The 19,874-nt window shown below is 40.6% G+C and overlaps 1 protein-coding gene across 1 annotated transcript in view; it reads right to left on the bottom strand.

The window, feature by feature from the left end:
• Positions 1-19,863, bottom strand: part of ACSS2 (acyl-CoA synthetase short-chain family member 2) — a 46,820-nt gene extending 26,957 nt beyond the window's left edge. Inside the window, 2 exon segments of the mRNA XM_010854888.1 lie at positions 11,328-11,523; positions 19,686-19,863. Coding sequence (XP_010853190.1) covers positions 11,328-11,523; positions 19,686-19,863 — 374 coding nt within the window.
• Between the last annotated feature and the right edge of the window lie 11 nt (positions 19,864-19,874).

The following is a 19,874-nucleotide window of genomic DNA, read 5'->3' as shown; positions in this document are numbered from 1 at the left end:
ACAAATGTCTTCCTGGGAGGCCTCGCAGACAATGAAGGATTCTATGTTCACTACCTGCTTACAGACTCTGATATGGTGCTGGCAGATCAGCACTCAGGTGAGGTGGATGGACTCAGCCAAGGCAAGCATGAAAACATCTCCAAAAAACCCTTGACAGTCAGGCTCAGGTAATTCAGTCAGGTAATTCAGCTTTACCTTGCCCTTGTACAGCCCCTGCATCCAGGGGCTGTTGCATCAACACTGCAGCAAAGTGTTGCTTTCAAATAAAGGTGTGCAGCAGCAGCTCTTGGCCAGAGAAAAGCTGACCCTCCAGACTCCATGTGTGTTCAGAGCCCCAGATTCGCTGATTAACTTCACCTCTTGGTTGAAGTGGGATTTAAAGGGTTATCAACAGGTCACATTTTGCTACAGACCCAGCACCAGGCCACTGGCCTGTCAGCTTCCACATTCCTGCCTCTGCTTAAATACAGGCCCCGGTAACTGGGAAAGAGCTGTACTTGTAACTTTTCTATCAGTTTAAGTATGTTTCAAAACTTTAAAGATTAATAATACAGGCTAGAGACAGCTCATACATATATAGGGCTGCAAATGTTGAGTTTAAATTTTATTCTGTAGGTAAAGAAGAGTCGGAGAGGTTCCTAGACTAAAGGTTCTTCCCCTACTTCAAAACTTTTTACCTACTAAACTCCCAAGCCACAGAGGACTGGAAATGGATGATCTTCGCCAGAGTGACCACCCAACGACCAGCACCTTCTGTTTGCCAAATTACGAAACTAAGGGAGTAAGAGGCTATTCCTTACTTTCAGATGCTTAAAATCTCTAATTAGAGAGATCTAAACCACCCACCATATCAAGCCAATATTGGTAAACAGCGAGAAAGGGGAAGAAGAAAATGCAGAAGTAGGAAATTAACAAAAAGGATGCAAAGAAATAACTTAAGCATGATCAATCATGAAACCCTTCCTAGAAACCGTGGATTCTGAGCCAAGTTTGAGAAAAGAGGCTATGCTTATCAGAGGAAAGAAGGACATTTTGGAAAGGATAGAAAAGTCATGTGTGGCTGCCAGTCCTGAATCCTTCTGCCTAATAATACCCTTAGATGTGTGTAATATGTGTGAGTATTAGCACCAATTCATAATAACACACCTTTTCGGTGTGTTTTCTTGTCTTTCATCTCAGCTAATCCTTGTAGGAATTTTTTGAATCTGGCAGGACAAGATTTGCTATTCCCATTTTAAAGGTCAGGAAACTGAGGCTCAGAAGGGTTTCATCACTTGCCAAAGGTCATAAAGCAATGGTCAGCACCTCTGCCTGCAGATCCTTGAATAGGCTTTGTGGGGGGGGTTATTATTATTTTTTTTTAAAATATATACACGATCAAGAGAGTGATCTTTTCAAAGTATAACTCTTGATATGTCATATCTCTACTTGAAATTCTTTATTGGCTACCTAACACATGTCACAGCTGCAATTTTACAGCTGTGCATGAACACAAATTTCTGATCCTTCCTCAAAGCTTTTCCTCCCGGTTTCTTCTCCAACTCAACTAATGGAAATTATATTTTTCTAGTACTCAGACCAAAAAAAAAACAACCTTTATTTCTTGACTCCATTCTCTTATACCCACACATCAAGTTCATCAGTAAATTCTACTGGTTCTCTCTGCCTTCAAAATATTGACAAATTCAAAAAATCTGAGAAACTCCCTGATGCTCTCACTGTTGAGGGCCTGGGTTCAACCCCTGGTCTCAGGGAACTAAGATCCCATAAGCCTCACAGCACGGCAAAAAACAAAAACAAAACTTTCAAATTCTGACCACTTTTCACAGCTTCTACTGTTATCTCCATTATCATATCTTATCTCAATTGCTGCCATGCCCCCTTACTGGTTCCCCTGCTATTGCCCTGTGCCTCCCACCCACTATTCTCAAGGTAGTATGTAGACTATGTGCCATGCTGTGTTAAGTCGCTTCAGTTGTGTCCAACTCTTTGTGACTCTCTGGACCGTAGCCCACCAGGCTCCTCTGTCCGTGGGATTCTCCAGGCAAGAATACTGGAATGAGTTGCCATGCCCTCCTCCAAGGGATCTTCCCAACCCAGGAATAGAACCCACATCTCTTACATCTCCTGCATTGGCAGGTGGGTTCTTTACCACCAGCACCACCTGGGAAGCCCCATGCAGACTATATGTAGTAAATATTCAGTTTTTAAAAATTGTTTAATGAATGGATGAATGAACACATCCCAGCTAAGAAAAGGATTTTACTTCCTTGAGGTTTGCCCTTTAATGTGTTTAGCCTTATAAATTATCATTATAAATTGTGGTCAACATTTCTTAAGCCAACCCTAAAACATCTAAGTAAACTACTGGCTAAATAAGTGACAGACACTCAAAGGAGCTAGGTCCATGAAAGGAGAAGCATAGTGTCTATAACAAAGAATGTAAGTGTTCTCTCTAGAACAAGTTCAACTGCTATGTGATCTGGCCAAGTCACTTCCACTCTGAGCCTTAAGTTCCTCATCTGTCAAGTATTGCTGTGAACCATACCCAGGTTCAAAAAAACAAGGGAACAAATTATACACATACAATGCAAATGAGATATAGTTTATTATTAGAACAAACAGAAAAGTCTTAGGCATTATGGGAGACTGCGTGGTAGAGTATGGCTGTCAATGGGTCTAATGTGATTTTAATATGCAAGGTCAGAGCAAAGAATGGTAATAATTCCATGTCCAAGGCATACCATAGGTAGAGTACTTAATAAGTGATACTGGCCAACTAGAGAATGTCTACAGGAAACCAACATGCACGATAGAGTTGTTCCAGAAACTATACTATACAAGGAACTTTAAGATTACCTCATCCATAAAACAAGGGCACTGACTAGATCAGGGGTTTCCAAACTGAGTTTTGCAAACCCCCAGAGGTTCCACACACATATCTCACAGGGAACACAATGACAAGGTAAAGAAGCCAACAGAATGTGGCTCTTGTCCTTCAATCTATGTTTCAATCAGATCAGCTCTGCTCTTTCTTGTTTTAGGAATGAGGCTTTGGCATAATGATAAAATTAGCTAATATATTGTTTGCCAAACACTAAGTTCTTTATTTGCCAGGAGAAATATCAATAACCTCAGATATGCAGATGATACAACCTTTATGGCAGAAAGCAAAGAGGAACTAAAGAGCTTCTTGATGAAAGAGAAAGAGGAGAGTGAAAAAGCTGGCTTAAAACTCAACATTCAAAAAACTAAGATTATGACATCTGCTCCCATCACTTCATGGCAAGTAGATGGGGAAACAATGGAAGGAATCTTCAAGGCATCTTCTAGATTTAGATTCCTACATTCAGCTTGGCAAAGGGATATAATAACTGCCTTCAAACTGCCTGAAGAGATGTCTCATGGAAAAAAGAATAGGATTATTCATGTGACCCCAGAACATAGGATTAAGACCATGGGAAGAGCATAAGTAGGGATAAAGTTATAGGGAGGGAATATATCTAAGAATTTTGTAACAGAGGTGCCTAACAAGGTGATACATATTGTGTGAACTCTGTGGTTTTGGTAATGTTCCAGAATCAGAATGATCACTATGAGAATTGTTGGGAATGAAGATTCAGGGGCTACAACTCCTGCTTTGTACAGGAAGTGGACCTCAAAGGTCTGGGAGTCTCAAATTCTCATAAAGGTTCAAAGTATTATTATCAAACACTAAGTATCATTACCAGTGACCCAACTCTTTCATACCAAATCCAGGAAAAGGCAGACAACTCTAAGCCTTCTTATTTACTGTTGTAAATGTGAGGCTACCCTAAGGCAAGAACCTGTGCCCCTACCTAACTACCAGCTCTCATCAAAGGCACGAGGCCAGTACTGGGTTCCTCCCCTTCCCCAACTTTCCTCCTTGCTGCCTTGCCACTGCAGTTTCCTAGATTTGTGATAGAAATTCTGAAGATCAGTGACAGAAGTAACTTTAGCAAGTATCCTGTTTACCTCTGTTTATAGTGAGATTGCTGCCGCTGCTGCCAAGTTGCATCAGTCGTGTCCGACTCTGTGCGACCCCATAGATGGCAGCCCAACAGGCTCCTCTGTCCCTGGGATTCTCCAGGCAAGAACACTGGAGTGGGTTGCCATTTCCTTCTCCAATGCATGAAAGTGAAAAGTGAAAGTGAAGTCGCTCAGTCGGATCCGACTCTCAGCGACCCCATGGACTGTAGCCCACCAGGCTCCCCCATCCATGGGATTCTCCTGGCAAGAGTACTGGAGTGGGTTGTCATTGCCTTCTCCAAGTGAGATTAAGAGGGCTCAAAAAATAGGCATTATCTAAAGTCATTCTCTTCATTAAATATTTACTCAATACACGTGTATAAGTCAGCCCAGACACAAACACAGGTAGTTGACGTGGCTCAGGACACTGTGTCAGGCCTCAAGACAGTCTCCATTTATTACACACTTATTGTTACATATGTTAGTACATATAATAATATATTAATATATAACATATTCTGTTTATTATTATTATACATGTTATTCAGATCCCACCTACTTTCAAAAAGTGACTAATGTCTTGGACAGCATAGCTTAGTTGTTTCATTTTCACCACTTATTACTCTTTAAGGCATCAATGGTCATAAAACTCAGGGAGAAGTAAGAGAAGAAAATTAACAATACACCTTAAACATGAAATACCCCTGCCCTCCTCCACAATCTGCCCATCTGATTCAAGTGGAGAAAGACTGTTCCCAGCATAGTTATTTCCCCACATACCTCCCATTAGTTTAAAGTATTTGTGCTAAAGTGTTCATGTTACCAGGCAAGGGGAGTAGACTCTTCCTCAGCCTCTTCACCCCAAACCTTCTAAAATCCTCCTTTTCTTCACCGTATCAACAGAAGACCAGCCTGCCTACTGAGTCACCAAACAGCCACTACACGGTGCAACAGACCTTCTAAGAACCACTTCCTCTTCAAACACTCGTAGAATCCTGACACATCAGTGCAGGAAGGGGTGTTGCAGAGTATCAGTAGTTCACCTCCCATCACTCTCACAAAGGGAAGGCCCAGAGAGAGGAAGGGAATGGTCTGAGGCCATATTCCTTCTCAATGAATGTTTTTCCTTAGCAAGTACAGTTGACCCTTGAACAACATGGGGGTTAATCTGCTTATAACTTACAGTTGCCTCTCCATATCCTTGATTCCTCCGTATCCGCTGATTCAATCAACCACAGACCATGCAGTACTGTAGAACTTACTGTTGAAAAATATTTGCATTGTAGGTGGACCCATGCAGTTTAAACTCACATTGTTCAAGGGTCAAATAGTATATTTTAATAAGTAAATACACTATTGTGAAACTAGTGAAGATATAGAGGACAAAAAGTCTGTCCATTCCAATATCACTGAAATGAACTCCAGGACACAGACCTAGATAATGAATAGAGTCCCTGGACATGAATGCTAAGACAACACACTTTAGAGCTGTAGTTTTCCATGTCACCTTGACAGTCAGTCTTCTCCTTGTCAGACCATGGGCTCATCTCCTCTTTTCAACCATCCCCATCTCCTCAAGTACACACACTCACTCATACCCCACCAGGATCTGGAGAGCTCTAAATAGCATACTTTCGAATTCATATTCGGGAACATAAAGGGATCCTGAAAGCAGAGCCTCTGCCCTGAGATCACTCTTAAAGACACCTGCTTCTCAGAAGTTTCTAAGGAAGCATTGAAAAATAGCCAGAGCCTGTGGAAAGAGACTTCAGTTGAGACTGAGGTAGGAGATGGTTCAGAGACAATGATAGCCAGAGGCAATCCAAAGCAAAAAGTAGAAGGAATGGACTAAACCAAATTCTGGGGGCTTGAGAGATTGGGGTCCTCTCCTGGAATAACCTAGAGACTGAGCAGCTTGTATAAATCACCCGAAAAACAATCACCAACCACTCTTTCTACCCTCTCCTCAGAAACCCTTTACTTAATCCTCCAATTTCTCATTGTTTGCCATTATCCCTTTAACTAGTCAGGCCTCACTCCCAAAGCTACCTCTAATGTCCCTCACTGACTATCTCTCTGTGAATGACTGTTCTAATAACTTTGTCACTGATTTCTTTCACATACATATACACATAAATCCCCACCAACACCCCTACCTGTCATGGTAGGGGGAAGAAAGTATAAGAGAGGTTGAAACCATAGTCTTGTCTAGAGGGTAAATTTAGCTTTTGGATCAGATGACCATGTGCCTTTGAAAAAGGTAAAGTGCTATAAAGACTGAGGGAACAATTGACTCTTCTCTCACTTTCTTTGCCTGTCTCTCCTACATCTACACAACCAGTTACCTATATTGGTTTCTCTCCTCTAAATTTCTGTATAATTTTATTGTTCAATTCCATTCCCACAACCAATATCCCAGTTTAGGCATCTCTACCTTGAATAACAAAACTCTCAGCTCTCTGCCTTTATATTCTCACTTCCATATGAATCCAGATTAATCTTCTTGAGCCCAGCTGTGACATCACTCCCCTGCATAAAATCTTTTCATAGGTGTCCAAAAATGGTCAAGATGTCCTAGTCCTGGACCTCACCACTGTTGAATACAATCTTGATTCCCTTTTCTTTCACACCTTACATCCAATTCAAGTCAGCAAATTCCATGGGCTCTTCACTCAAAATAGATCCAGATTTTGACCATTTCTAAGCACCTTCTGGAAGAAGCACAAGCTGGAATCAAGATTTCCAGGAGAAATATCAATAACCTCAGATATTCAGATGACACCACCCTTATGGCAGAAAGGAACTAAGAAGCCTCTTGATGAAAGTGAAAGAGGAGAGTGAAAAGGTTGATTTAAAACTCAACATTCAGAAAACGAAGATCATGGCATCTGGTCCCATCACTTCATGGGAAATAGATGGGGAAACAGTGGAAACAGTGTCAGACTTTATTTTTGGGGCACCAAAATCACTGCAGATGGTGAGTGCAGCCATGAAATTAAAAGACGCTTACTCCTTGGAAGGAAAGTTATGACCAACCTAGATAGCATATTCAAAAGCAGAGACATTACTTTGCCAACAAAGGTCCGTCTAGTCAAAGCTATGGTTTTTCCAGTGGTTATGCATGGATGTGAGAGTTGGACTGTGAAGAAAGCTGAGAGCTAAAGAATTGATGCTTTTGAACTGTGGTGTTGGAGAAGACTCTTGGGAGTCCCTTGGACTGCAAGGAGATCCAACCAGTCCATTCTGAAGGAGATCAGCCCTGGGTGTTCTTTGGAAGGAATGATGCTAAAGCTGAAATTCCAGTACTTTGGCCACTTCATGTGAAGAGTTGACTCATTGGAAAAGACTCTGATGCTGAGAAGGATTGGGGGCAGGAGGAGAAGAGGACGACAGAGGATGAGATGGCTGGATGGCATTACCGACTCGATGGACGTGAGTCTGAGTGAACTCCGGGAGTTGGTGATGGACAGGGAGGCCTGCGTGCTGCGATTCATGGGTTCACAAAGAGTCGGACACAACTGAGCGACTGAACTGAACTGAAGCACCTTCAATCACTATCATTGTTCACATGGATTTCTATAATAGCCTCATAAGTCTCCATGCTTCTAATCTTGCCCTTCAACGGTCTATTCTCAACATAAAGACAGGTTCTAAACATAAGTCAAATCACTGTCACTTCTACGCTCAAGATTTTCCAGTGGTTCCCCATTTCACTGTGGAAAAAAAAAAAACCCAAATCTTTCAATCTATACAATCTAGTGTCCTGCTGACCTCATTCCGTATCACTCTGTTTTTCTAACTAATACTGCTTCAGCTACGCTAAGTTCCTAGCTAGTATTCAAACACACTAGGTAGCAAAACACTCCTGTCCCAGGGCCTCTACACTTACTCTTCCATGTACCTGGAATAGTTTCCTTTCCCAACCAACTATATGCATGACATTCTGCATTTCCTTCATATTGCGTCTCAAATGTCACCTTGATCAGAGAGGGCCGCCAATATCAATCCCCATTTTTCACTGTCATTCCTTTTTCCTTAAACTGCTTTGTATTTTTCTACAGCACTTATCACTACCTGTCTTATATTTATTGATTTGTTTGTCTGTCTCCTTAAGCTGGAATATAACCTCCAAGAGGGTAGAGAGTTTGTTTGTTTGTTCAGAATACTGCCTGGTACATAGTAAGTCCTTAATAAGTATTTATTGAATAAATTGATCCCTGCATAAACCCTTTACATCTGTAAGGACAGTTGGCCTAGATGGATTCTAATAAAACAATCACTTCAAATTCTAAAAATACTATTCTTCCATGAATATTTACCATGTGTCAAGTCAAAAGTTAAAAGGCAAATTCTTCTTAATAGTGTTCTATCTTGGCTAACTGAAGCACTTTGTTAGTGGCTTACTTCAGTTTGTATATAAGATCTGCCCTAAATGTGATTTTCTAATGCCACTATGCTGTTGCTGTTCAGTTCTAAGTTGTGTCCAACTCTCTGTGACCTCTTGGACTGCAGCACTCCAGATTTCCCTGTCCTTCACTATTTCCAGGAGTTTGCTCAGAAAAAAGAAAAGAAAGCCACTTGAGTTATCTAAATGTCTAGGCTGAAAAGAAAGTCATACTATCGCTCCATAAGAAGTGTATCAACTGGAGCAAATCACTGAAAAGATGTCACTTTAAAAACATTAATAAAAATTAGAGCAGAAAGAAGGTAGGCTCTAGGACCAAGGGGAAAAAGAGAACTTCACAGAATAAATTATATGATAGTTTGAAAAATATTGAGTATATGATAAAGGCAAATAGTATAAGAAAATTTTAGGCGATTTTTAACTTCTTTGAAAACAAAAATCTTTATATAAAAGGAAATACAATCATATATTATTCTAAAATAAGCATTGATTTTAAATTAACTAAAAAATAGAGGTATAATTATGTTGAGATTAAGAGAAAGAAGTTGGAGTAGTATATAAGAACTGAATTCTCATTTATCATAAAAGGAAGTCAATGCTTTCTTCAAAAACAAAAGAAATTGCAGTGTAAGCATATCATTTTAAAATATAGAGGTAAAAAAGGGAAGTAAACAAATATCTGGGATATTTGCACTTTACTTTCTTTTAACAAATGTGATTTATTTGTAGATTGAGACTTGAATAATAATGGCCCATGTGGTACTTGTCTCCCATTCTTCTTACCCCTGTACCATAACACTCAGGGCTGAGTACTCAATATCTTTAAAATTCTTATTGGTTGACTGACCAATGTAAAAATGGAGTGAAAATGTCTTGTTACAGAGTTACAGAATTTTGCATGAGAAGTAAATGTAGAGATTATACATCAAGTGCTTCATAAATCAGTGTTCCATGGAATACTGCTTCTTGTGATGTTAATCGCATGCTATAAAAAATGTTTGGGGCTCAAATAAACTTTAGAAATCCCATGTTAAAATGAATCAGGTATCTTTACTGTAGGACTTTTTGGAGCCTTTACTGTATCAATACACAATGAAAATCCTGGAAACGTAATTTATTATACAGTGCTTCTCAGTCTGTTTTTTTTTCATGAATCAAGAAGCTTCTGCTCGGAAAAAAAAAAAAAAAAAGTTCCTGCTAATATGTCTAGTAATTAGTGGTTTCAAAAGCATTCTTGGGAAAACACTGATCTAATCTACTCCTTTCATTTTACATATGTGGAAAGACAGGCTCTGTTCAAGTACAGATGGTAGGGAAACTAGAAAGAAGGGCCTCAAGGATTCTGCAGCAATATCCATTGAATAAACAATTCTGGCTTGTGCCTTTCCAGTCTTTCATCATGCACTTGATTTCAAACCAGGGAACAAATTCAGACAAAGTATCTCCTATCCAGATCTTTAAAGGTTTTCTGATCTCTGAGGAACCTAGGAGATGGGCCCAAGTGTCAGCTGGAGCTCAAGCATAAAGTCTCATGGCAGGAGCTAAACAAAGTCTCAACAGGCATAATGGACTGTGAATTTCAGTGGCAAAGTGACCCCAACCTGAGCAATGGTAATGTGGTAACAGACCACTCACATTTGTACAGTGTTTCCCAATAAATAAATAAATACTTTTACAAAATCATATTTGATTCTCCTAACAATCCAGTTATAGGGCAAGGGTGGGATTTAATATTACCCCCATTTTATGGACAAGGAAATTGACTCTCAGAGAGTTAAATGCCTTGCCTATGGTTACATGGCAAGTGGATGGCAGAGTTAAAGTGAGAAATTGAATTTCCTATCTGTCAGGTGAGGGTTTTTCTTAATATATCACACAAACTGGGCAACGTTTTACTGACTACAAATTTAACGCATCCGTGAAATACCAATATGCTCCTACTGGCTGATTTAAAAAAGAAACAGATTAATTCTCAAAGTGCTTATGGTTGGTGGCAGAAACACCCCAATAACTGGAACTTCAAGGTCCTATTTCAGGTTCAGTTTAGTAACATCTCCTCTAAGCTATGTTGCTAGGAAGAGGGGGTTTTAGTTTCAGTGGAGGAGTCAGCATGGCTGAGTGTTAAAAACAAGGAATCAGACAGACTTGGGTTTGAACCCTGGCTCCACCAGTTACTCACTCTATGAGCTTATTCACTATGAAGCAGAGATGCATGCTTCATTTCTTCAGCTATAAAATTGGGCTAAGAATACCTAATTTGCAAAGCTGTTGAGAGGCTAGTATAAGAAATTAGAAGGATAGTATAATGTCATGGTTAAGAGTAAAACTCTGGAACTGTGCTACCAGGATGTGAATATCAGTCCTTCTTACTAGCTGTATAACTTCAAATAAGTCATCTATTTACATCTCAGAATTTCATTTTCACATATGTAAAACGAGGAAAATAAATAATATATTTTTAGTTGTTGTGAGCATCAAATAGGATAATATGTGTGAAGCACTTGAGCACAGTATCTGGCATATAGCTCAATCAAAGGTAATGATGATAACAGTGGTGGTGGCAGCGAAAAATCCACAATCCACTTTTCTCCCAAAGCAAGAATAAGAAAACAACATAGTCCTTTTCACTTCCATTTACCCCCTCACATTGTTCTTTCCAACTACAAGTTGAAAACACTAGACTAGAAGTCAGGACACTTGATTTTGAATGTCAGTTCTGTCACATACTAGTTACATGATTTTAGGGAAGTCATTTAACTTGAGGTATTTTTCCTCACCTGAGACATTAAGTTAATGATACTTTGCTTATTCTTCTGGGTTGTTGTAAGCATCAAATGCATGGATTTTTAAGGTACTTTGTGAACTATAAAATGCTATATAAATGTCAGGGTGACTTTTTATCTGCCACAGGCTATAAGATAGGTGTTTTTACCAGTAAAAAGCAACTTTATCGCCAAGTTTTTTCTCATGGACAATTCGATCCAGTACGTTGTAGCAGATGTTGGTAGTTGCTCCTTTCATCCATTCAATGAAGATTTTCCCTTTAGTCACATCAAAGTTGTACTGAAGGAATGGACCAGGACATGGGGTCTTCCAGTAAAATTCCTTGGCAATGTCTCCCCAAAACTCTACAACAGAAAAGGAAGCCCAGACATCATTTAGCTTCTGAGGCACACTTATCCTCAGATGGCTTACCATTCTATGCATAGCACCAAGTCACAATTTCTCTGCCCTGTACTCTAGAACCTATCACCTGGGTCCCTCTTCTACCTCTCAAATCTTAACACCCACCACACTCTTAAACCATCTTTACTCCCATGGGCTGAATCTTGACTCAAGTTTCTTCCCTCCCTTCTCAAAATATCCACTCCATTTTTCACCATCTATTCAAACTGCAACCAGTGCCTATCACAATGCCTAGTACATTGTAGTTAATCAGTAACTTTTCCAATGAATTAATTAATGAAAGGAAGAGATCTTTTACCCACAGAGCCTCCCATGACAAGGAAAAATTTGTTCATTCACTCTCAGCAATTACTTAATGAGCATCTCTTTCTCCTACTACTATTTGCCCAAGTGTTACTTGCTAAGTACCAGATGTGGCTTTTAAACTCTTTAAATGCATTATCTCATTTAGTTCTTACCACAACCCTAGGAGGTAGGGTTTTTCATTCTTATTTTATTGGTTTGAAAATCAAGGCTCAGAGAGGCTAAATAATTTGCCCAAGGTGGGTCAGTGGGTAAAGAATCTGCCTGAAAAGCACAAGACCCAAGTTCAATCCCTGAATCAGGAAGATCCCATGGAGGAGGGCATGGCAACCCACTCCTGTATTCTTGACTGGGGAATCCCATGGAGAGAGGAACCTGGCGGACTACAATCTATGAGGTTGCAAAGAGTCAGACATGACTTAGTGATATCTACTTATACATTTACTAAGTCAAGATTTGAACTGCCCTGAGGAAGACATTGTTGCTAAAGTCTGAAAGATGAATACGAGTTTTTCTCCACTCTCCCACCAGGAAAAACATTACTATGGGACAGAAAAGAACCATGGGTATACGTTAAGAGGAACTCCCTCAAGCTGAAGCACTGAGAATAAGAGAAAGAATAGCAGAAATTAAGGCATAAACTGGGCAGATAACATGCAATCCTTCTAAGCATAGAGAATTTGAGCCTAAGAGCGACAGGCTTCCTTGATGGCTCAGATGGTGAATAATCTGCCTGCAATGCAGGAGACCTGGGTTTGATCCCTGGGTCAGGAATATCCTCTGGAGAAGGAAACAGCAACCTGTTCCAGTATTCTTGCCTGGAAAATCCCATGGACAGAGCAGTCTGGCAGGCTACAGCTCATGGCATTACAAAGAGTCGGACATGACTGAGCAACTAACAGTTTCTGTTTCTAAGAGCAATGGAAAGTCATTGTACAGTTTTAACCAGAGAAGACTTACAATATTGAAACATTTGCCTGGTTACTCTGGAGAAAAGGTACTCAACAGGTTAAACATGCTGTTGCAGAACACCTAGGATAGTCTAAGTACTGGATCACAAGCTAGAGGAGAGAGAGAGACACTCAGAACCATAACAATGGAAGGAAATTTAGAGGTTATCGGCCTCTCATTTTACTGATATCAAGAAATCAAATTTATAGAAGTAAAGTGACTTGTTCAAGTTGGATGATTTAGTTTATACAGTCTGATTATAGAGATAATGATGTTGAGCAGGGCCCCGTGGGACTCCTGGGCACAGAGGCCTGTTTGTCCCCCATTTCTTATAGGCAAGAATCCAGCCTCCATGACCTCTCAGTTCCAAAAGGCATCATAGTTGCTCATCAAAGGAGGAACAGCAGTAAAACAGCAAGATTAAAGGACCAGAGAGGCTCATCAAGGTTAGGACACTGGACCACCTAAGACCCTCCACACATCCAATCTTGTCAGGAACCCCACCCTTTTGAACTTTGCAGAAGAAAGAATACAAGACTGTTATTACCTTGATCCTTATCACATACTCCTGCCTGACTATATAACCTTTCCCTTCTCACCAGGGAGGAGGCATAGTTCTTGAGGCACTAGCCTACTGTGTTCCCCCTCTGCCTGGCAAAGTAATAAAGCTATTCTTTCCTTCTCCTCCATAACTCTGTCTCCGTATTTCTGTTTGGCATTGGTACACAGAGAGACAAGATTTTGGCAACAGTGAGACTAAAACATAAAATATTTTTGAGTATACAAGACAGAATATACTGAAAGCTAAATCACATGGTATACATCTTGCCACCAGATTCCCTGGTGGCTCAGGCAGTAAAGAGTCTGCCTACAATGCAGGAAACCTGGGTTCGATCCCTGGGTCGGGAAGATTCCCCTGGAGAAGGAATTGGCAACCCACTCCAGTATTTTTGCCTGGAAAGTCCAATGGATGGAGGAGCCCAGCAGGCTATAGTCCATTGGGTCACAAAGAGTCAGACACGACTGAGTGACTTCACTTTCTTTTCTCTCTATACAACTTGCAATGAATTAAAGAAATCCAAATCAAATCAACCCCAAGGTGCCATTATATGCCTCTGAGACCAGCAAAGACTAAGAAAATATTGAACTCAATGCCCAAGTGACCCTAGAAAACCGATCTGTTATATGATAACAGCATTGTAAGAAATTAGCACAATGTTACTGAACAGCAGGGCAATGCATGACAAGAGTCATAAAATGTTTTATATTCTTTCAACTGCTAACTTTGGGGAAACACACCCTAAGAAAATAATACCACAGGGGAAAAAAGTGATTACTCAAGAGATGTTTATACTAACACCATTTATAACAGTAAAACTAGAAACGACCCTAACGCTCAACAATGAAAAAATCGATGAAAACTAAAGAGATGAAATCTCTTTAATGGTAGTGATACAATAGGGTACTAAATGGCCATTAATGAGAGAACAAATGGGAACTGGCATTTTAATGAATGCCATTAATGTCCAAGGATTGAGCTAATCTCATTTAATTTTTATATGGCCCTCTGATGATCTTGATTTTAATACATGAGAAAACTGAAGCTCAGGACACATAGGAAACTCTCCCAAGAATCACACAGCTAGTAACCTGAATAAAAAATAAGATCTAACTCTAAGTTCCATGTTGTTATAACTACATTTAATATGTGTATACTCAAAAAAATACATTTTAAGTGACAGTAGTAGGCACAGATTATGTAAAACCATATATGAACCACATTTATGTCCATCAACAAGAAGTGAAGAAATCTGAGTTTTATAATCACTTAGTTTTGTTTTGTTTTCTGGCCCGCCAGGCCACAGGCAGTGTGGTTCCATGACCAGGGATCGAACTCATGCCCCCTACAGTGGAAGCGTGGAATCTTAACCACTGGAATATCAGGGAAATACATAATCATTTAGTTCTTGCTTTTATTTTTTTTATGGTGGAGCTGTTGAATTCTGGATGGTTCTTCGGCACATGTTCTAAGTACTGAAGTTTAGAAAAGATAATAATGGACTGGCATGATCAGGAAATGCTCTGTGGAACTGGTGAAGTTTGATTAGGTAGAGAGGAACAGAAGGGAATGGGCAAAGCCATAGTGATGGGAAAGGGACTTTTGTGTATACAGCATATCAACAAGAATGGTCTGTTGTAGAATGAGGGGCATGTGGTAGGGAGTATCAGAAGATAAGAATAGAAAGGTGGGGTAGGCTAGTTATCCAGAGATTCTGAAAGAAAGGCAGAATTTTCACTTTAAACTGTAGGAAATAGGGAACTATTGAAAGTTTTTGAAGTGACATATGAAAGCACTATTTCCATATCAGTCCAATAGTGTTTAGATAATTCTAAATATACCAGAAATATGGAGATGAGTGAGACTAGGGGAGAGAGAACCAATTAGAAGGCTGCTCCCTTGAATTAAAAGGGTCTATGGAAATGGAAGAAAAGATAACCTAAGAGATATTTGGAAAGAGTATTTGATAGAATTTCATAACAGGCAGACTGTGGATCAGGGAAGAGGCCTAGCATAGCTACTGGGAGTATAGATTCTGCAGTCAAAACTATGTTGGTTCAAATCTCAGCTCCACCGCTAAGTACCTCTGTGACATTGTTCAATTTAGTTAACCTCTCTAAGTGTCAGTTTCCTTTTCTGAAAAATGGGGATAATAGTCTCTACATCAAACAAACAGAATTTGTGCCCAGCAAGCAGTTAGCAACATATAAATAAATAAGATATACAGATAGATAAGATTTGGGATAGTGCCACTGGCAGGGATTAGAACATTAGGAAGAAGAGCAGATTTGGAAGGGAAAATTGGTAAATCTGACTCACAGTAATGTTAAATATGGTATAACATCATGATATGTGAATAAAATGCTCTACAGGCCTATGCAATTTGAGACTAGAGCATAAGTGAGATCCTGGATACAAAGCTAAGTATACACAAAAAGAGTTACTGTGACAGTAACAGCTCATCATTGGGGAGAAGGTATTTGCAAATCATATATCGGATAAAGGGTTAGCATTCAAAATACATAAAGAACGCATACAACTCAACAACAAAATAACAAGTAACCCAATTAAAAAGTGATCAGAGGTGCTGAATAGACATTTTTCCAAAGACATACTGATAGCCAACAGATACATGAAAAGATGTTCAGTACTACTTGTTATTAGGAAAATGCAAGTCAAAGCCACAATGGTATATCACCTCACACATGTCTGAATGGCTATTATCAAAAAGGCAAGAAACAAGTGTTGAAAAAGATGTGAAGAGATGGAGCCTTCATACATTTTTGTTGGGAATGCATACTGTTGCAGCCACTTTGGAGTATAGCAATTTCTCAAAAAATTAAGAACAGGACTATTAGATGATCCAGCAATTCCACTTCTGAGTATTTTTCTCAAGAAAACAGAAACACTATTTTGAAAAGATATATGCACTCCTATGTTTATTATGTTTACAGTGAATAGCCAAGACATGGAAGTAACCTAAGTGTCCACTGATAAATGAATGATAAAGAAGATGTGATATATAGAGATATGTATTTACCTATATAGATATACGGAGAAGGCAATGGCACCCCACTCCAGTACTCTTGCCTGGAAAATCCCATGGACGGAGGAGCCTGGTAGGCTGCAAGTCCATGGGGTTGCTAGGAGTCGGACACGACTGAGCAACTTCACTTTCACTTTTCTGCATTGGAGAAGGAAATGGCAACCCACTCCAGTGTTCTTGCCTGGAGAATCCCAGGGACCGGGGAGCCTGGTGGGCTGCCATCTATGGGGTCGCACAGAGTCGGACACAACTGAAGTGACTTAGCAGCAGCAGCATATAGATATACAAATATTAAAGTCAAAAAAGTGTCAGTCTCCAAGTCTCCAACTCTCTGTGACCCTATGGACTGTAGTCCACCAAACTCTTCTGTCCAAAGGATTCTACAGGCAGGAATACTGGAGTGGGTTGCCATTCCCTTCTCCAGAGGATCTTCCTGACCTGGATATTGAACCTGGGTCTCCTGCATTGCAGGCAGATTCTTTATTGTCTGAGCCATCAGGGAAGTAATATGAATATTACTCAACCATAAAAAGAATGAAAACTTACAATTTCAGACAGAGTCAAAGACAAATACCATATGCTTTCACTCATATGTGCAATGTAAAAAACAAAATAAATGAACAACCAAACTAAACAAAACAAACACACATACAGAGAACAGATTACTGGTTACCAGAGGTGAAGTGGGGAGGGTAAAATGAGTAAAGAGGGTAACTGTAATGGTGATGGGTGGAAACTAAATTTTTGGTGGTGATCACACCATAGAGTACACAGAAGTAGAAATACAATATTGTATACAGGGAGCTTAAATAATGTTACCTTAATTTAAAAAAACGAAAACATGGGAAACATGAACTCATGACAGGAAAAAATATAGAGAGGGAAGAGAAGTGAAAAGAGGCCTGAGGTAGGAGGGGAGGGATAAATTAGAAGTTTGGGGTTAACACATACACAGTACTGGGCTTCCCAGGTAGCTCTAGTGGTAAAGAACACGCCTGCCAATACAGTAGATGCAAGAGATGCAGCTTCAATCCCTGGGTCAGGAAGATCTCCTGCAGGAGGAAATGGCAACCCATTCCAGTATTCTGGAATATCCCATGGACAGAGGAACCTGGCAGGCTATAGTCCATAGGGTCACAGAGTCAGACACAACTGAAGCAACTTAGCACATGCACACACACACACACACACACACACACACACTAATATATATAAAATAGATAACCAACAAGAACCTACTGTATAGCACAGGGGACTATACTCTGTTTTGTAATAACCTATAAGGGAAAAGAGTCTGAATATGGACATGCTGCTGCTAAGTCACTTCAGTCGTGTCCAACTCTGTGTGACCCCATAGACGGCAGCCCACCAGGCTCCCCTGTCCCTGGGATTCTCCAGGCAAGAACACTGGAGTGGGTTGCCATTTCCTTCTCCAATGCATGAAAGTGAAAAGTGAAAGTGAAGTTGCTCAGTCGTGTCTGACTCCTAGCGACTCCATGGACTGCAGCCCTCCAGGCTCCTCCATCCATGGGATTTTCCAGGCAAGAGTACTGGAATGGGGTGCCATTGCCTTCTCCAGAATATGGACATATGTGTAAATAATTGAACTACTTTGAACTGTATACCTGAAACAAACACATTATAAATCAACTATACTTCAATTTTAAAAAGAAAGAAAGAAAAAGAAACAAGCTGGGGTTATCTAATCTGAAAGTGAACTCTGATTAGGAAGTGAGTCTATAGATAAGATCACCTCTCTAAGAGCCAACTAGGAAGTCTCCATTGGAAAGATGAAGATATGATGATATTGCTTTAGAGCCAGTATATGAATTGGCCTTTATATTTTATTCCTAGAGAATCCCAACAAAAATTCAGTGCTATCCCAAGAAGTCAGAATCCTAGGATAGTTGGTGGATACAGGTGTGTGTTGTATTTTATGAAACTTCCACGTGATTGTGTTTTTATTTAAAGATATTGGCTCATTTCCCTATTAAAGGAAGCCTACTATGAAATCTTTTTGAAGAGTAGGAACTTGACAAGGAAAGAATTACCAGCCACAAGAGTCAACTAAAAGATTAAGTGTAATATTTGTCTAAGGGGTGGTCTACATAGACAAATTTAGTCAACAAATATCTATAAGAACACCTAAAAAAAAAACGAGGTCTGAGCACTAAAACTTGGACATTGCCTGCAGCAATCAACGGCTCTACACCTGATTTAATCTTATCTTGCTTACTCAATAGTGGCTTCATCCACATTGCTCTTATGGTTATCAAACTAACCACTATTTAGTGAACGCTGCTGTGCATCAGGCACTCTATAATGCACACTTCACTTACTACTCATTTTAGCCCTCAAACAAATCTTCGAGGCAGGTCTTATTACCCCTATTTTATAGATAAAGAAAAGGAATTTCAGACAGGTTTTAAAATCTCAAGACCAAAGAGCAAATGAGTGGCAGAGCCAAGATCAAATCCAGATTGTTCATGCATGTCCCACTGCCAGCATCATGCTGCCTCCCAATTCAGCTACATCCCCTTACCCAGCTTGAGTCTCAAAGACATGGCACTACCTATCAGAATTACGGAGTTATTACAATCCCAGCCCTAATTTTTTTATTTTAAAGACAATATTTTAGTGACTTGTTCAGTTTTACATGGTAGTTTCCATCGGGATTTCTGAAATACTAAAAATAGATCTCCATTACTAACTTGGGGATGCCAGGATGGGACTCGAGTGCCCCTCAGCAGTGGAGACTAACTCACAGGCGAAAGTTGTCAGGAGGCACGGGCTGAGCTGGGCTGAAAAGCGGTAAAGAAAGTTCTCTTCGTGGCCCGCCTCCCTTCAAGGCGCTCCTGGCCCCTAAGAACCCGACTCTTCGTATGAGAAACTCTCTTTTCAGGACATTTTCTCTCTTTCAGACGTTCACAGAACCTGAGAACCCCCAAGTCGCAAACGAACCCCCCAACTCCTAGGAGACGCTCATTTCCTACAGAACGACATTTCCTCCTTCGCCTCAGAGAACCCCCTCCTCCCAGAACCCCTTTTCCATCTCCTTAAAGAACCGCTATTCTTCCATCACAGAACCTTTATCTCCTTACCGACTCCCCAATTTCCCAAGGGAACCTCCATCTCCTCACGGAACTTCCATTTCCCGACGGAACACCCCCAATTCCTCCCTCTCCTGTGAACCCCCACTTCTCTCCTAGCTGACGTCCCTCAGGCCCGCCCGGGCCCTGCCTCACCTCTCGGCTCCTCCAAGGAGCGCCGGTGCAGCTCGCGGTAGCGCTGCAGCGAGGGGACGTGCGCCGAACGGCTGACCTCGGGCGGCGGAGACCAGCTCCGTGTCGGGCTCCGGGCTCCAGCTTCCTCCCGGGCCCCGCTCCCGCTGCCGCTCCGGCTCCGCTCTTCGGGAAGTCACATCACCTCAAGTT

The sequence above is a fragment of the Bison bison genome, unplaced genomic scaffold (assembly GCF_000754665.1).
Source record: "Bison bison bison isolate TAMUID 2011002044 unplaced genomic scaffold, Bison_UMD1.0 scf7180017864352, whole genome shotgun sequence".
Classification (NCBI taxonomy): Eukaryota; Metazoa; Chordata; class Mammalia; order Artiodactyla; family Bovidae; genus Bison; species Bison bison.
Note: the sequence above shows the minus strand (reverse complement) of the source record. Positions and strands in the feature narration are given on the sequence as shown.